The 16,979-nt window shown below is 35.8% G+C and overlaps 1 protein-coding gene across 1 annotated transcript; it reads left to right on the top strand.

Annotated features, from left to right (window-relative positions):
- Positions 1 to 10,367: 10,367 nt before the first annotated feature.
- On the top strand, positions 10,368 to 13,450 carry LOC143596351 (metal transporter Nramp7.2-like). Its single transcript, XM_077075147.1, has 13 exons — positions 10,368 to 10,573; positions 10,711 to 10,789; positions 10,862 to 10,902; positions 10,990 to 11,068; positions 11,172 to 11,276; positions 11,363 to 11,472; positions 11,753 to 11,934; positions 12,036 to 12,105; positions 12,199 to 12,372; positions 12,465 to 12,569; positions 12,734 to 12,865; positions 12,943 to 13,037; positions 13,120 to 13,450. Exons 1-12 carry the CDS (start codon positions 10,445 to 10,447, stop codon positions 13,024 to 13,026), a joined length of 1,290 nt encoding a protein of 429 aa, XP_076931262.1. The 5' UTR covers positions 10,368 to 10,444; the 3' UTR covers positions 13,027 to 13,037; positions 13,120 to 13,450.
- The last annotated feature ends 3,529 nt before the right edge of the window (positions 13,451 to 16,979 follow it).

Genomic DNA, 16,979 nt, shown 5'->3' with positions numbered 1-16,979 from the left:
ATTTCACTCCAACTTTCCCGACTTCTTTTTTCTTACCATTTCTGTACCTAGCCAGTTCACGTTCTAATTCAGCAATTCGTTCAGATTCACTCGTGACTGACTTAACCGATCTGGAGGAAGTACAATGTCTTCGTCTTTCAGCTGCTGCTTCTGCCTTTGAATCTTCACACATAAACTCCAAAAAATCCCAATCATCCTCTTCGGGTTGATTCAGCGGCTGACCATTACACGAGGCTTTCAGATGTTTTCGGTCCTCGTAAGTTAAACCGTCTACAAAGCATTTCACCAATTCCCACAATTCAATCCGGTGGTGTGGGGATTTTTTAATCATCTCCTTTAACCTGGTAAATGCTTCGTGAAATAATTCGCCCGATAACTGTGAAAAATGGCGAATTTCCATTTGGGCTTCGCTCGTCTTCGACTGCGAATAGTACTCGTTTAGAAACACCTGCTGCATCTCAGCCCAGTTCCTAATATTGTCCATCGATAGCGAGTTAAACCAGTGCTTTGTTTTTTCTTTTAACGGAAACTGGAATAACTGCAACCGAACCTCGTCCTAATCACAAGCACCATCACCAATCGACCCACAAATAGCCGAAAAATCGGAAAAATGAGAATATGGGTCCTCGGAAGCCATCCCATGAAATGCGGTACGATGTTAATGTAAGATGGCCGGGACTTAAAAGTCTGCTGTCCCGGCACTCGTACCTGTGGAACCAACGGGGATGCTCCATCTGATATAGCCGGTCTGAACCGACTGTTAACACCCTGAACCGAGGCTACAAAATTCCTCCTTTCCCCCACGGGATTTACCAAACCGCCCCTGTTAGCCTGAATATTTCGAACTATTTCGGGCCTTTCTGCCCGATTAACTCTGTTCCGACCCATACCGTTTCTACCCTCATTTCTATTAACCGCTTCAAACCGTATCTGATTCACTGGCTCTTCCACCTCCTGATCCCAATTATTATCCCCCTCGTTCTCTGGCTCAAAAACCTCATTCTCGGGCTCAACTGCTTGATTCTTTCTATCCCACCGGTTTACCTCGTTCTCAACCTCAAAACCCTGGTTCATATCATTATCTTCCCCCTCTTCTTCATCTTCTGTCGGAATGCTAGGATGAGCATCATCAAGATTAATCTGAACTCTGCGGTTACGAGTGTTAATTGGGGCTGATGTTCCGGCCTGGTCAAGGTTTCGGTTTCGGGTTCTAGAAGCACGAGCTGAGTTATTCTGGTTTCCTTGGTTATTGAAATTTAGTGGTGGAGGCATGTTATATGGGTGAAACGTGTTGTTTTCTGGGAGTGGGTCTTGGTTTTGGTTTTGATTATGGTCTTGATTCTGGTTTTGGTTTTGGTTATGGTTCTAGTTTTGAAATTGGTTCTGGTTTTGACCTTCCATTTCTGAATTTCGGTTCTGAACTCGGTTCTGCCAAGCTAATCTTTCAATTTCATGCTCGAAAAATAGCGGTGACTGTCTGCCCGGGTGGAGGGTGTGCATAAACATGTTATCTACACAAACAACACGCCCTGCATAAAATGGGAAAAAAATAAATTTTAAACTAAAAATGAAAACTAAACTAAAAAAAACAAAAATTCAATTAACACGAAAAACACTAAGCGCACTAACTCCCATGCAACGACGCCATTTTGATGCTAGACTGTCGCTATCTAGTCAAAAACACTTATAATCAGTTCCTAATCACCTAAGCAAGCTAGGGAAAGTAGGGTGTCGAACACAAGGAGTATGTGGTCAATGTAATAGTGTAAAAGATTCCTAATATTATGAAGTAATAGATTTTGGTGCTGATCACACAAGCAAATAAGTTGGTAATAAAGATTAAGCAAATTAACGAATTCAAGCAATTAACAAAGAAGACTCATCCTCGGGGTTCAAGAATGCAATTAAACAGTTTTTCATGCAACCTAACAGATTAATTATCACAGGCTGACTAAAGACCGATTAACGAGTTAAACCTTAGGAACCAACAATCGCTAACACACGGTAATGGTTATCAAACCGTCCCTACCAGTGTGACTCAACTAAGGGTAATTGTGTGCTTCGTTCTATTCAAGCTAGTTAAGCAACCCTATGAGCAATTACTATTGCAACCGACAAACTAATCGTTCTGATCAACGTAAACCTAAACCGATTGAAAGCACAGCAATACTAAATATCAATACTTATAGATCAATCAAAGATAATTACAAATAGTGTGTTCATGGTTACATTCAAAACGGAATAAAATACAAACTCTACATCCCTGGAATGAGTCGGAGAGATTAGCTGAGCCTCGACATCATGGAATCTTCAATTATGATGATATGGAGCATGAATATGGTCTCGGTGTGATCCGGTATGATGGAATCACCCTCTTGTAGCTCTGTAAACTGCCTGCCAGAAGTTATTTCCAAAATCCTAATTGTATCCTTATATAGGGTTTTAAAAATGCGAATCCCCGTAGTTTATTTTGTTCTAGCATATGGTACTCTAGTTTCAGCAAATGGTACTCTGACTCAGCAAATGGTACTCTAACTTTAGAGTATGATAATCTAAATCAGCATACCATACTTTAAAAACTTCTGATGTGCGCTCCTTCTCTACATAGCATAAGATACTCTGATTTCAACAAATGATATGCTAAACCAACTTTTACCCAGATCCTCCAGTTTTGATCATACACTATCACACATCATTCCGGGTCTTCATCTCGTGCTCACAAGTCCAAATTAGGTACTTTAACGTCTATGACCTGAAATACAATAAACACGTATGAAGTATCGAAGTTCCCATAATAAACAGTTAAAACTAATAAATAAACAAACTTAATTATATACAAATTAACCAACCATCAATGCCCCACCTTCCCACATTTCCAACAAGCATTTGACCCTAGCCTACACTCTCCACCATGAGATTTCCCACACTTATGGCACACATCAGAACCAGTACCCCACTTGCATTCTCCGGCGTGCATCTTACCACAAGTGTTACATGACTTCTTCTCCCATACTTTATGTTTCTTATCCCTAGGCTTCCATGAAATGGTACCGGGTCGTTTAGCATAAACCCCATTTCTTCTCTTTTTTCTCTTTCGCCACCACCACATCATTCACAGCCAGATCGTCATAAACCATCACTACGAGTTCAACGACAGAGTCAAAGGTAGCAGGTTTACTAGTCTTAACTAAGGTGTGGACGTTTTGTGGTAGTCCTCTTATGTAACACCTGATTCGTTTGGCCTCAGTGTTCACCATGTCAAGCACTAACCTCGAAATGCGGTTGAATTCAGTAGTGTACTCGCGGTGTGTCATCTTACCCGCCTTCAGATTAAAAAACTTCATCTCAGACCTCTCAACCTCAGCATCAACACAAAATCGCTTCATCACCAACTCCTATAGGTCATCCCACCTCATAGCTTTAATCTCTTCTCGGGTCTTTCTTTGTTCCACAGTTTCCCACCAGTACATAGCCTCATCACCAAATGACTGAGTAGCATAACCTATTGCTTGGTCGGGACGACACTCGCTAATTCAGATAACCTTGTCCAATGTGGTTATCCACTGGAGAGTAGCGATTACGTCTCCTAAACCAGTCATCTTTGGCGGGTCGCAACCTTTGATCGACTTGTAGTTACACCACCTCGACCTCTCTTTCTTTCATGAACCTTCACAGACCTAACCTCACTCGAGTCACATTTCTCTCTCTCGTCATCCTTCTTACCATTTTCTCCTGACCTCTCAGTGGTCCTTGAATGGCTTACAACAGACTTGCTAGGATGCAGATTCTTCACTGCAACGTCTACAGCTTGAGCAATGGCGGCTTGAACAACATGATCCAGTTGATACCCTTCATTATTGCCTGGTCCTCACAGAGTTTCACTCCTCTCCTTTATTGTGTTAGTAACGGGTTCTATAGAAGGTTCTCGGGTAATGTATGGCCTACCACGACGTCCCGTACGACCTCCTTGACCGACAACCTTTCTTTCTCTAGCCATTCTATAAGGAAACACAAACGTCGTCACTCAAGGAACTATTTAGCACAAGGATAGTAAGGCTAACAGGTAATAATAGTGGCTAGCTGTGATTAGCTAATCACGTTACTCTCCGTGTCCTATACACTTCCCTTTGTGAGTCCACTTGTGCTAGGTTCTACTTTTAAACAATTAATCAATCATTAAATCCTATCTCTAGCAATTAAGCTAACTTTCTTACATCACACATGAAATTAATCATGTACCTTACCATTATTTAGCTTGCTTGAGTGACACATGGTTATCTTGAACTGGCATCTTCTTTGTTTTCTTACTTAAGTCTCGTTCTTTGTTCGAGTCTAAGCATATAGGATGCTTAATTCTCTCGAACTTATGTTCTGATACCAACTTGTAAGGACCCTATCCCGGTATCCTACATTATCGTTGGATTTACTCAAAAACACAGTTCTAAATATCAGAGTTAATTAAAACTTTCGTGGAATAAATAAAACTTCAATCATTCGTTACAAACATTTAAACTTGACTTTAAAAACATAACATAAAACATCTTATTTAATCATCATGACAAATCTTTCTGAAGATGCCAGTTTCTTCAGATCCTGCCAAGTGTTTCCCTCATAAGCTAACTGCTTCAGTCTATTAACCCGTGTGCATACTAAAAGTCAGCTACACTGAGTGAGTTCTTGTTAAAGCATGTAACATACAATACATTCACATACTTACTTATATGTATCCGTAGATACATATTACTTACTTAAATTGCTTATATTTCTTTCGTACATACATAAGTATATACTTTATTTCTTTCTTTGTTTCATACTTTCGTATTTTATCTTGCTTTACATACATACTTATACGTTGTAAAGAGCCTTTCACCCTATAGTCTCACAGATATTATTAGGGAATGCCACCCTTAAAGAGCCTTTCGCCATATAACCTCATAGATATTATTAGGGTCTGCCACCCGCCTTCACAGATATTATTAGGGTATGCCACCCTCCTTCACAGATTTTATTAGGGTCTGCCACCCTCCTTCACATATATTATTAGGGTCTGCCACCCTCCTTCACATATATTATTAGGGTCTGCCACCCTCTTATCGTCAATTCATACGTACCTTCCTTTTTTATATTTATATACTTTCATACAACTCTTAACCTTTTCTACATCATTCATATATAATACATGCATCATTCATAGACATTCATATATCATAAATACATCATTCATATGCATTCACATAGCATACACTTACCACTTAAGGTAAGTGTATTAACTAATCATATCGAGTATGCACACAACCCTGAAAACATAACAAGGAAGCGTGGCTAGAAATTCACCTGAGCTCGGTTCCTTTTCGAGTTAATGGTAACTCATCTCTGCAGCTGGGAGCGGCTATATGTATAACAATTACACGTATCAATTAACTACCACTACCCTTATCGTGTTTCTAGTTTATTATAACCCTCAACGAACGGGGGTCCGGGGGAAGCGCCCCTGGCAGTGGGGTCTAGGGGAGGCAGCCCCTAGCAGGGTCCAAGGGGTAGAGCCCCTGGCTGGAGCCGAGCTTGGAAAAAATTTCATTAGAATTCTTGGAAAAAATTTATTTCAGTATCAGTACTTATCCCAAGCTTCAACCCTTGCCATTCAAGTGTTTTGAGTTTCCCGTTTGATGAAGGTTGGTTGTCCAAGGCATTAATCGAATGAAAGATATTCTGAAAGAACATGTTTTTCAAAATTCTTTTGAATTTTAAATAATATATATTTAGCCAATAATGCAATAATATATTTTTATAAACTTATCCTAAGTTTATAAAAATAACAACCTAATTTGACTAAGTTGTTAATTAATCATTAATAGATTAGTCTTGTGATTTGCCATCTTCATATTGATGTATTGATCTTAATATAACACTTTGTAGAATCGGACTTGTTAATTTTTCTAACTTCGATCTTGAGTGTGTAGTATTGATTAAATACTTTGTCGGTTAATTGTGACTAATGATAATCAATAAACTTTAGTTAAGGGACATGTGTGTGATATGTAGCATCAATGATAAACTAATACTCTATTATGTCATATTAGGTTAATTAAGTCATTATCTAAACATTAATGTTGATTAAGGTTTAAACCATTGTTTTCTGAAACAAAATCTATGGTTCGATAAACAATTCACCATATTTTGAATATTTTGAATTTTAATTCCCACATAACTTAACCTAGATAGATTTGAAAAAAATAGATTATTAATGTGATTCGTCACTAAGATCACTTCCTTCATCTTTGTCCTAAAAAACTCATTCATCAATAATACCTTACTAGCCGGCGACAGTTTCTCAAACATATTAGACAGATCTGACTTTTCGTTACGACCCGTGGTTTCCTTCATGATGTTGAAAGCAACACACATCTTCAAATTGAATGTAATAGCCGCCATGGATTTCTTGCCTTTGATTTCTAAATAGGTTGTTAAGTTTCTCCTGTTTCCACCCTAGTATTACATCTAAGTCCTTTTGACATAAAAAGGCTTAAATTTGTAACTTCCACTAACGAAATTAGAATAGTGAACTTATCAATCTGTAGACAAATATAACCCAAAATAATGTTCTTTACAAAACATGGTTCCTTCGAATACGTCTAATCAATAAAGAGTAAAATACGAACTTCACACAGACCCTAACTAGAGGGACTGACAGCCGATTGTGAACCCCAATCGATGATCTTGAAAATTCTAAACAAATTGGACCAACATTCTACATATCATCTCTTAAATGTGTTTTATGTGCATAACGAGCCAACGAACTCGAACTTATACTGATCGAAACCCTTAATCAACACTTTGAAGAACACAGGGAAGATCGAACAGTACTCAAAGTATGATTAAAGCTCTAATACCACTCGTTAGGTGCCAAAATGGCTCACAATGGATACAAACAACACATGCACAAACAAATATCAAGCATAGTCATAAAATAAATGAACTTTACATTATAACATTCAGGCCGTTTTAGAGCTGATATGAAAGAAGGATCATAAAGAATATGACATAATAGGTAATTATGACGCTAACCTGGCTAATATAAAAAGCTTAGTTTCGAATTCAATACGAATAGGCTAGGGTTACATTAGAGCTAATTATACAAACACATATGGTTAAATAAGTGGTTGTGTGCTTTTAAGTAATTTGACGGGTTTACATGCTGGCCCATTTAGTTTATAATGTTTCGAAAGGTATTTTACGTGTTAAAACTTTGAAACTGAGTAATTGGTTAATAGTTAGAGTCAGGTTATTCTATAAATCGGAAAAAAAATAAGAAGAATGAGAAGTATTTGTGGCCATAAATAAAAACCTTTAAAAAAGTTAATAAAAAAATCTTAACTCAAAATAATAAAATATAAAACAAGTGAAAAAAAACAATAATGTTTCTCCCGTCTTTCCGGTTAAAAAAAAGACACAATGTTGAGGAAAAAAATCATTGTGTCTTTTTGTTTATCAATGTGTTTTTTGTTTATTTTCGTCGTTGATTGTGTCATTTTCTTTTGATATTGTGTTATATTACTCAATATTGTGTTATATTTTGTTCAGCATTGTCTTATATTTTGTGATCTCTTGTGTCTTTTTTTATTTATAATTGGGTCTTTTGTTAATTTTCATCATTGTGTCTTTTTATCGGTATTGTGTATTTGTCATTTTTTTGTTTTTTTTGGAACGAGAAAGATAGAGGAATCATTTTGGTTTTTTAAATTTTTTCGTTTTTTATTTATGTTTTGAGTTATGATTTTTTTTATTATTTTTTTTAAAGGTTTTTTTTGTGTGATCACTAGTTCTTTTCACACTTCTTTGTATTTTAACATTACCATTGATCCATTGATTAATATTGTCTTATACCATGTGGATTTTTTTTCTTACTAATATATCAAAAGATAAAATAATATATATATATATATATATATATATATGTTGGATTAAATACAAATTAAATTAACGTGCTAAATGTAATTACTCTATAATGTAATTACATAATTACTCTACTTGTATATATAATTACACTATTTGATTCTCACGTTGTACGTTAACCTTCCCCTATATATATATATATATATATATATATATATATATATATATATATATATATATATATATATATATAGACATGTCATTCATATATTAAATAAAAGGATTCAATTACAATAGAAAGGTGGATAAGCAGACAACAAGCTGCGCCGCCGTCCCCTTTGAATAACAAACCCGATCCTACTGAAAACAAAGTTACAGTTCTCTGGCGTCGATAAGTTACTGTGCACGACCAGTTGAACTCTTTTAAGAAACGTAATAGTTTTGGGGGCAAGTGACCCAAATGTATCAAAAACAAAAGGAATGAAAACGTGTTGATTCTCGACACATGCTATCTCATGCTTAGCAAAGTTTTTCTAATTTAGCCTTCAACACAGTCTGTCTAATAATATACCCAGTATCACTAAGCCCAACAAGAAGATACTCCAGTAAGAGCATTCACATCCCGTTCCCCATCCCCGTCTCTATAAGTACATTACAAAACACTACATTTCTCTTTATGTTTAATTAAATAATACTTTTATCATTACAGTTTCTCTCTCCACTACTCACAACCAATCCAACAAATATTAAAAAATAAATAGGGGCAAACAATGTTCCCCAAATGTTTCTGCAAATTTACAAAAAATCACTATATTTCTCTCTCCACCCTATAATTTACACTCACAATCATTCAAAACTCCACCATATAATTTATTAATCCCCTCACATAATTACGGGGGATGGGATGGGAATGCTCTATGTAAGGTCAATAAAATAATTAAAATAATAAGAGGAATAAGCGGCATGAATCAACGTAGAGAAAAAAGAGGAAAAAGAAAAGAAGAAAGCCGAACCGTGCCACAAAATGGCGTGAAACATACCACTTGCCACTCAATATTTAAAACATTCTTTCCCATTATAAGTTACAAATAAGTTGGTTGTGCCTCAATGGTAGATCACTCACTTTACAAGTAAGAGGTAGGGGTATCAAACCTCACTACCACCAATATGGGAAATATGAGGGATGAGGGTTCGAGTCCAGATCTCACCCGGTTTATATGTATTTTTTTTGTGTTTTAGTGAACTAAATTATTTATTTTTTAAATGAATACTAAATTTGAAGCCTTTACTAAAATAGTAAAATCCTTAAAATTTCAAATGTCATTTCTTGAATCATTTTTACCGTAATGTTGTTGCATTTAAAATTTAAATGGTTTTAAATGTTTAATGATTGGATTTTCAATAACTGCTGTCAAGAGTTACGATTGAATGGCTAACAAAACATTGTTACTTATTTTGGTAGGGTTTGAATCAAATACACATAAAATTAACGAGTTAAACGTGAGAATGAGTACTTTTATATATAATTACTCTACTGATTACCACATTTAGTATGTTAACATTCCCTATTTTGTATAGAAGAAAGCTCAAAAGATTTGATAAAAGCCAGATTATTGTTATTAACTAATTAATTTTAATTGAACCCAAAAATTATCGGAAAAAAAAAACTGAACAATATGAAAAACCAAAAAACTGAAATTTTGATTATCGGTTCAGTTTTAGCCCAAAACCGCACCCCCCCCTCCCCTCCCCTCTTATAGATGATCATCATATCCTTTTTTTATTTACTTTTCAATATTTAAGATTAAAAATTAAATATCACACGAATTATTTACAATTACTTGAAATGCGTGGATAACATCATTTTTCGGTTGGGTATGGCTCCGACTATTCTGGAAGCTCGCCAATTAGTACATGTTTACACAATATTAAGTTTAAAAGATACCTCTCTAGTTATAGAGTGGCTTCGCTCTCAAAGAGTAGTTTGTTTCTTAAAAGCTTGTTCTAATTTCTAAAGAGGTCGTCTCCAAACAAAAAAAATGTATATATATCTAAGGTTTAAACTTGTATAAGCACAATCTGTGAAACGCAAACACAATTGGTGTATTGAACATGTTAGATAATTAGTTAACATACAAAAAGGAATCCTAATCTTCAAAACTTATTTTAAATAATTTAATTACTAAAGTTTAAAATTCTAGTAACATTAAATTAGTATTTTAAGTGAATATCCATTGTTGACTCCTTCTTTAAATAGTATATAAAAAAACATAGTTTGGTTCTGTTGAAAGAGACTTCGGTTGTTTTGATTCTTGTGTCACTAGATACCCTATACATTTATTTTTTATTTAATGCTTCCAAACGGCATTGCCATTTCTTTAAAATCATGCAAGTTCTAAATTTAGAAGCAATTATTGGAATTTAAAACTAAGTGTAGTTTTTATCTCTGAAACTCATGTATATATGAGACACATTCAAGTGAAGGCATACTCATCACTCATCAGCTTGGTATCATATATATATCATACTCCATACACACCAAGATATAGAGATGGCAAGCCTGCAACATGAACCACGAGTTTCCGGAGGAAGCAACCGTATTTCAGCTATTGATCTGGGTGATGTTCCTTCTATTCCTAACACTAAAGACTATGATCAGAAACACATGAACAATGAGCAGGTTTCCCACCACCATTATTCATGTTTATTTTTAGTTTGCATATTTAATCACAAAGGTCAAATGCAAAGTATTTCTTCAGTTTGCAACTATCTGAAAACAATATTTCTCTTGATTTATTTGTGATTGATGAAAATCAGAAGCCTGGATGGAAAAAATTTATCTCATTTGTCGGCCCGGGTTTCCTAGTTTCATTGGCTTATCTTGATCCTGGCAACAGTAAGTCCTGATCTTTCATATATTCATTATGTCTAATTTGATTCTCATGACTTATTAATGCTATGTTTGCAGTGGAAACTGATTTACAAGCAGGAGCGAACCATCGATACGAGGTAAACACGTTCATGCCAGGAGCAACCACTGTATAGTTAAGTAATTACACATGCGGTTTTAATCATCAAGTGATTGTATCATTTCAGCTGCTTTGGATCATTTTAATCGGGTTAATCTTCGCACTTGTGATTCAATCTCTAGCAGCCAATCTTGGTGTGAGCACAGGTAAGATTCTGGAATTATCATATGAATTATATATATATATATATATGTATATATATTTGATTATTAATAGAAAATATCTAAAATATAGTAACTTTCTATTCAGGGAAACATTTATCAGAGTTATGCAAGGCTGAATATCCCATTTTTGTTAAATATTGCTTGTGGCTGTTAGCTGAGATTTCGGTCATTGCAGCAGATATTCCAGAAGGTATGATATTATTAAAACATATCCATGTGTTCAGTTAGTTTACTTCCCCTATAAAAAATAATGATCAATCCCCTTAATGCTTACAGTGATTGGGACGGCTTTTGGACTGAATATCTTATTCAAGATTCCAGTTTGGGTTGGAGTTCTTCTCACTGGTTTCAGCACCCTCCTTCTCCTTGGCCTCCAAAACTATGGTGTAAGTAAAAACTGTCTCAAAGCGCGAATATTGCCCCCAAACTTCCAAATCCTTTGCCGAAGTGGAAAGATGTTTATATACATCTGTGGACTCATGATCACATTATCACTATAATTGTTAATTATTCATTAGCGAAATCGGCACATTCTGAAGTTTCGATAACATAAATTAATATTAAAGACATAACAGGAGAATATAGTGTACTTGACAATGCTACCAAGTGCTTGGAATTTGCATTTCAAGAAAAGTTGATCTCTAACTAACTCTTTAACATATGTAGGTGAGGAAGCTTGAAATACTGATAGCCATTCTTGTTTTTGTGATGGCTGGTTGTTTCTTTGGTGAAATGAGCTATGTGAGGCCACCAGCAGGTGATGTGCTAAAGGGCATGTTTATTCCTAAACTTAGTGGCCATGGGGCCACTGGCGATGCCATCGCTCTACTTGGAGCCCTTCTTATGCCGTATGATCCCGTTGCCAGAAAACTCAGATAATTTTACATATTTGGGAATTCTCAAATCTCTGGTCTATTTTATCTTAACACCAATTTCTCCATTTTAATAGGCATAACCTCTTTCTTCATTCGGCTCTTGTTCTTTCTCGAAAGATACCAAATTCAGTTCGCGGCATCAATGTTAGTCCTTCCGATTATAAATGTTTGAAGAACTCATCTTGAAATCTATTTCATATGATCTAATGTTTTGAATGATGGTTTTTCTGATTGCAGGATGCATGCAGATACTTTCTGATTGAGAGTGGTATTGCTCTCTTTGTAGCATTTTTGATCAATGTCTCAATGATTTCGGTTTCTGGCACTGTTTGCTCAGCCAAAAACCTACCCAGTGACGAAATGGATCGCTGCAGTGATCTTAACCTTAACTCAGCTTCATTTCTTTTCAAAGTACGCGTCTCATATGATATCAATTATATAAGTTAGATTTTGTAAGAGTTATAAGAAAAAAACTTACAACATTACTTTTACTAAATGTACAGAATGTTCTGGGAAAATCTAGCTCCACACTATATGGAATTGCGCTGTTAGCTTCTGGCCAGAGTTCAACAATCACAGGCACCTACGCTGGTCAATTTATAATGCAGGTTGGTTAGAAGAGAGTTCTCTAGAAGTAACATTATTATTATTATTATTAATATGACAACACGGCCCATAGTAGGTTGGGGTGTTACACATATTTCATTTTGAAGCACCTTTATTTCACATTAACAATTAAAAAAAGTTAACAGAGTAATACTTGGCATCATAGGGTTTCTTGGACTTAAAGATGAGGAAATGGCTCAGGAACTTAATGACACGGTGCATTGCCATTACACCAAGTCTAATTGTCTCAATAATTGGTGGGTCAGCAGGAGCTGGAAGACTTATTGTCATAGCATCGGTCTGTATTTCAATCTTAAGCTATATATACATCTCAATCTTTCTTAAAAACTGGTTTTAACGACCGACATTTTGCAGATGATACTGTCATTCGAGCTTCCATTTGCACTCATTCCACTCTCAAATTCAGCAGCTCAGCCACCAAAATGTGACCTTACATAAACTCGATGATTGTGAGCTATGATTTTGTATTTACCACAGTTTCAAGTAACTGAAGTGGATTCAACATATATTCATGTTTTTTTCCTTGTACAGATCATTGTCTTCTCATGGATACTAGGACTTGCGATAATATGTATCAACATTTACTACTTGATCACAGCGTTTGTCGGTTGGATATTTGATAATAGCTTGCCAAAAGTTGCAAATGTGTTCATTGGGTTATTAGTGTTTCCTGCCATGGCCGTCTACATTCTCTCAGTAATTTACCTTATGTTTCGAAAAGACCGTGTTACCACATTCATTGAACCCGAAAAAGTTAGCCCTCACGCGCAAATTAGCTTGGAAAGCGGACAATTTGGTGTTGATAGAAATAAGAATTTGATGAGTGCTCCTTATAGAGAAGATCTTGCTGATATCCCATTGCCACAATTGTACGTGAAGCTGAAGTGCGTATTCTAAGTGAGTTGTAAGACATGTATTGTTCCCGCAAGTGTTTGATTTGAAGTTGTATACTGAATAAGTGTTGAGTGATGGAATATAAATTTGAATGTTTGTGAGTTAACAAAACAACAGGAATGTGATCTGAGAAGTTTTCTGGAGTACCACAGTATGTGGATAAAGATGTTATAATGGTTTGGAACATATGTGATATGAACATTAATTATATATATGTAATATAATATACAAACACATGTATGAAGTTTGCTAGAGCATTTGAATAAAGAAGTTATAATGGTTTTTAACATACCAGATGAACACTAATTATATCAAGGAAAAGTGAAGATGGGGTTATACAATTAAATATGGGGTTATACATTTAACTTACATTTGAAACCATCAAAACGACATAGTTTTGATTAAATCTAATTAAATCTGGTCACGTAAGAAGCTACAATTTGCTACAAGCTTCTGATCCTTCCATGGCTTCCATTGCTTTGTCCCAAAGGCTATTTGGCTATGCGTTGCAGGTTTCTGTCCTTTAATATGTGTATAACTGTTTGGCTTCTTTGGATTAATAATACAAAAGCTCTTGGACGATCGAGAATTTCTGAATTGTGCGCATGCTAGATTATAATTTGGTTTCTTGTAATTAGAGTTTGTAAACCTACATTTTAATATATTCTTTATTCAAGTTACCATCAAATGTTTATGCTAGATTATAATTTGACCCGCTTCATTTTAACAAACGGTCATTTGTTTTAATAAACCACTAAATAAGGGGACCTAAAAGTTATCAACTGATTGTTACATATTCCATGTTTTAGCTTACAACAAAGGCGAAGCATAGCTTATGCCCGCGCAGGTGTTTGGGGGAAAACGACCATCTAGCCACGAACGGTAAACAAAAATGCGGAATTAATCTTCGTTTGGCTAAACTTTTTCCCGACCCGAATGAACCAATGAGGATGCAAACAAATAGGGTATTCTAAAACTAAATAATGACACAATAGTTTTAGCGTGGAAAGCCTCTCAAGACGAGAGTAAAAACCACGGGACTACAAGAGCCGCTTCAAATCCACTTTCACAAATAATAAGCATATAAAGTCTTCTCTAGGTAAAACTAGATGCATACACAAATTATCATATACTTGGAACAAACAATCTGCAAGTATATGTAATCAAACTACACAATAATAAATGAGTAAGAGGTATCACCAACGAGAGAATAAGTCGATCTCTAGAACGTCTCTTATCTTCACGAAACACCAAAACCTTAACCACCAACTTTCTTCTCTTCGTATTATGTTATCGATTACAGAAGAGGAACACCAAAAAGAAATGTTCTGAATTATTTCTATCTTGTGTGTGGCAAAAAAAAAAAAAAAAAAAAAAAACAAAGGAAAAAAAACCCTTTTAATATGTTTTGTTTCTTGCTCTTCATGTGAAGTCAAAATCCCACGCACCACTTCAATACTTCAATATTTGGTTGTTAAGGACCAATGGGCCCAAAGCTTCATCAGAAACAAATCAACAATTGTATTTTGGTGTGCATAAGTATGAAGTAGAAAGAAAAAACCCTTTTTATTATTCAATAATAATAATAATAACCCATGTAGAGTAATATTTGTTGGCTTTCTCATGGGCAAAAATACCCCAACAAATTTCTCCATTTTGGTCTATGAGAAATAACTCATCACCCCGGTGAGCGAGCAACATATCTTCAGTTTCTCCCTTACCAATGTTTTGGTCAACATATCGAAACAATTATCATCACTGTGAACTTTATCAAGTTCAAACAACTTGTCCTCAATAGCGTCTCAAATCCAATGATACCTCACATCAATATGTTTTGTTCTCTTATGATACATAGAGTTTTTAGCAAGGTGAATAGCACTATGATTATCACAAAGAACCACGTAGCGCTGTTGCATAAAGCCAAGCTCTTTCATAAATCTTTTCAACCACAATAATTTTTTGCCTGCTTTTGTTGCTGCCATGTACTCTGCCTCGGTAGTAGACAAAGCAACACACTTTTGCAATATTGACTGCCATGACGCGGCTCCCCCCTACAAATAGCATCAAATATCCGGAAGTGGATTTCATGTTGTCCTTATTTCCTGCAATATCAGAATCTGTGTAACCAACTAGCACCGGCTCCCCACTTCCAAATGTTATATCCAATTTGGAAGTACCTATTAAATATCTAAGGATCCACTTAACTGCTTCGCAATGCTTCTTACCCGGATTTGACAAGAACCAACTAACAACACCTACTGCATGGGCAATATCAGGCCGTGCACACACCATTGCATACATCAAGCTTCCAACCGCTGATGCATATGGAACACCAACCATATCTTCAATCTCTTTATCAGAAGTAGGGCAATCTTTTTCTGTTAACTTAAAGTTGGGAGTAAGAGGTGTACTAACCACATTAACGTTAGACATCTTGAATCTACTAAGAACCTTCTCAGTGTATTGCTCTTGTGACATCTGCAACTTCTTTTAAGCTCTATCTCTAGTAATCTGAATGCCAAGAATATTCTTAGCCGGTCCCAAGTTTTTCATAGAAAACGACTTGCTAACTCTTTCTTCAGCTCGACAATTCTTTCTACATTCTTGCCAACAATCAACATATCATTAACATAAAGCAATAAAATGATGAAATCATCATCACCAAACCTCTTCAAGAAATCACAGTAGTCAAACGCAGGCTTTCGGTAGCCTTACTTCCCCATAACTGACTCAAACTTCTTGTACCACTGTCTCAGTCCTTGCTTCAACCCATACAGACTCTTCTGAAGTTTACAAACATAATCTTCTTTACCTTTAACTTGAAACCCTTCAGGTTGCTCCATGTAGATTTATTTATCCATATCACCATGAAGGAATGTTGTCTTGACATCCATTTTCTCAACCTTAAGATCAAGACTAGCGGAAAAACCAAGGATCACCCTGATGGAACTCATCTTCACAATTGGAGAGAAAATCTCATCAAAATCAATACCCTTTCTTTGACTGAACCCTTTGACCACCAATCTTGCCTTGTACCTAGGCCGTGAGGTATGCTCTTCAGTCTTGAATTTGTAGACCCACTTGTTCTTCAAAGCTCTTTTGCCCTTAGGCAACTTCACCAACTCAAAGGTATTGTTCTCATACAAGAAATTCATCTCATCTTGCATTTCTTCAACCCACTCTCTTTTATGCTTATCTTCCATGTCCTCTTTGTAATACTCGGGCTCTCCTCCATCAGTGAGTAATACATACTCACCAGTCGAATAACGAGTAGAAGGTTGATGGTCTCTTGTAGACCGCGAGTGGGACAAATGCAGGCATATCTACTGGTAACTCGGAATGAAAATCCTCATTCAACTCAACCTCCTCTTGATTATCAATATTATCGGTACCATGTTGTTCATCATTTTGAATACCATCTTCGTGATGTGGCTTAGAATGCTGAGTAGGAATAGGATCTAAATCAATGAGATCATTAGTGTACTGAGGAACTACCT

The sequence above is a fragment of the Bidens hawaiensis genome, unplaced genomic scaffold (assembly GCF_021521415.1).
Source record: "Bidens hawaiensis isolate Kalapana, Puna unplaced genomic scaffold, B.hawaiensis_p1.1 tig00046268_1, whole genome shotgun sequence".
Classification (NCBI taxonomy): domain Eukaryota; kingdom Viridiplantae; phylum Streptophyta; class Magnoliopsida; order Asterales; family Asteraceae; genus Bidens; species Bidens hawaiensis.
The sequence above is the reverse complement of the archived record's forward strand: the minus strand, read 5'-3'. Positions and strand labels throughout refer to the sequence as shown.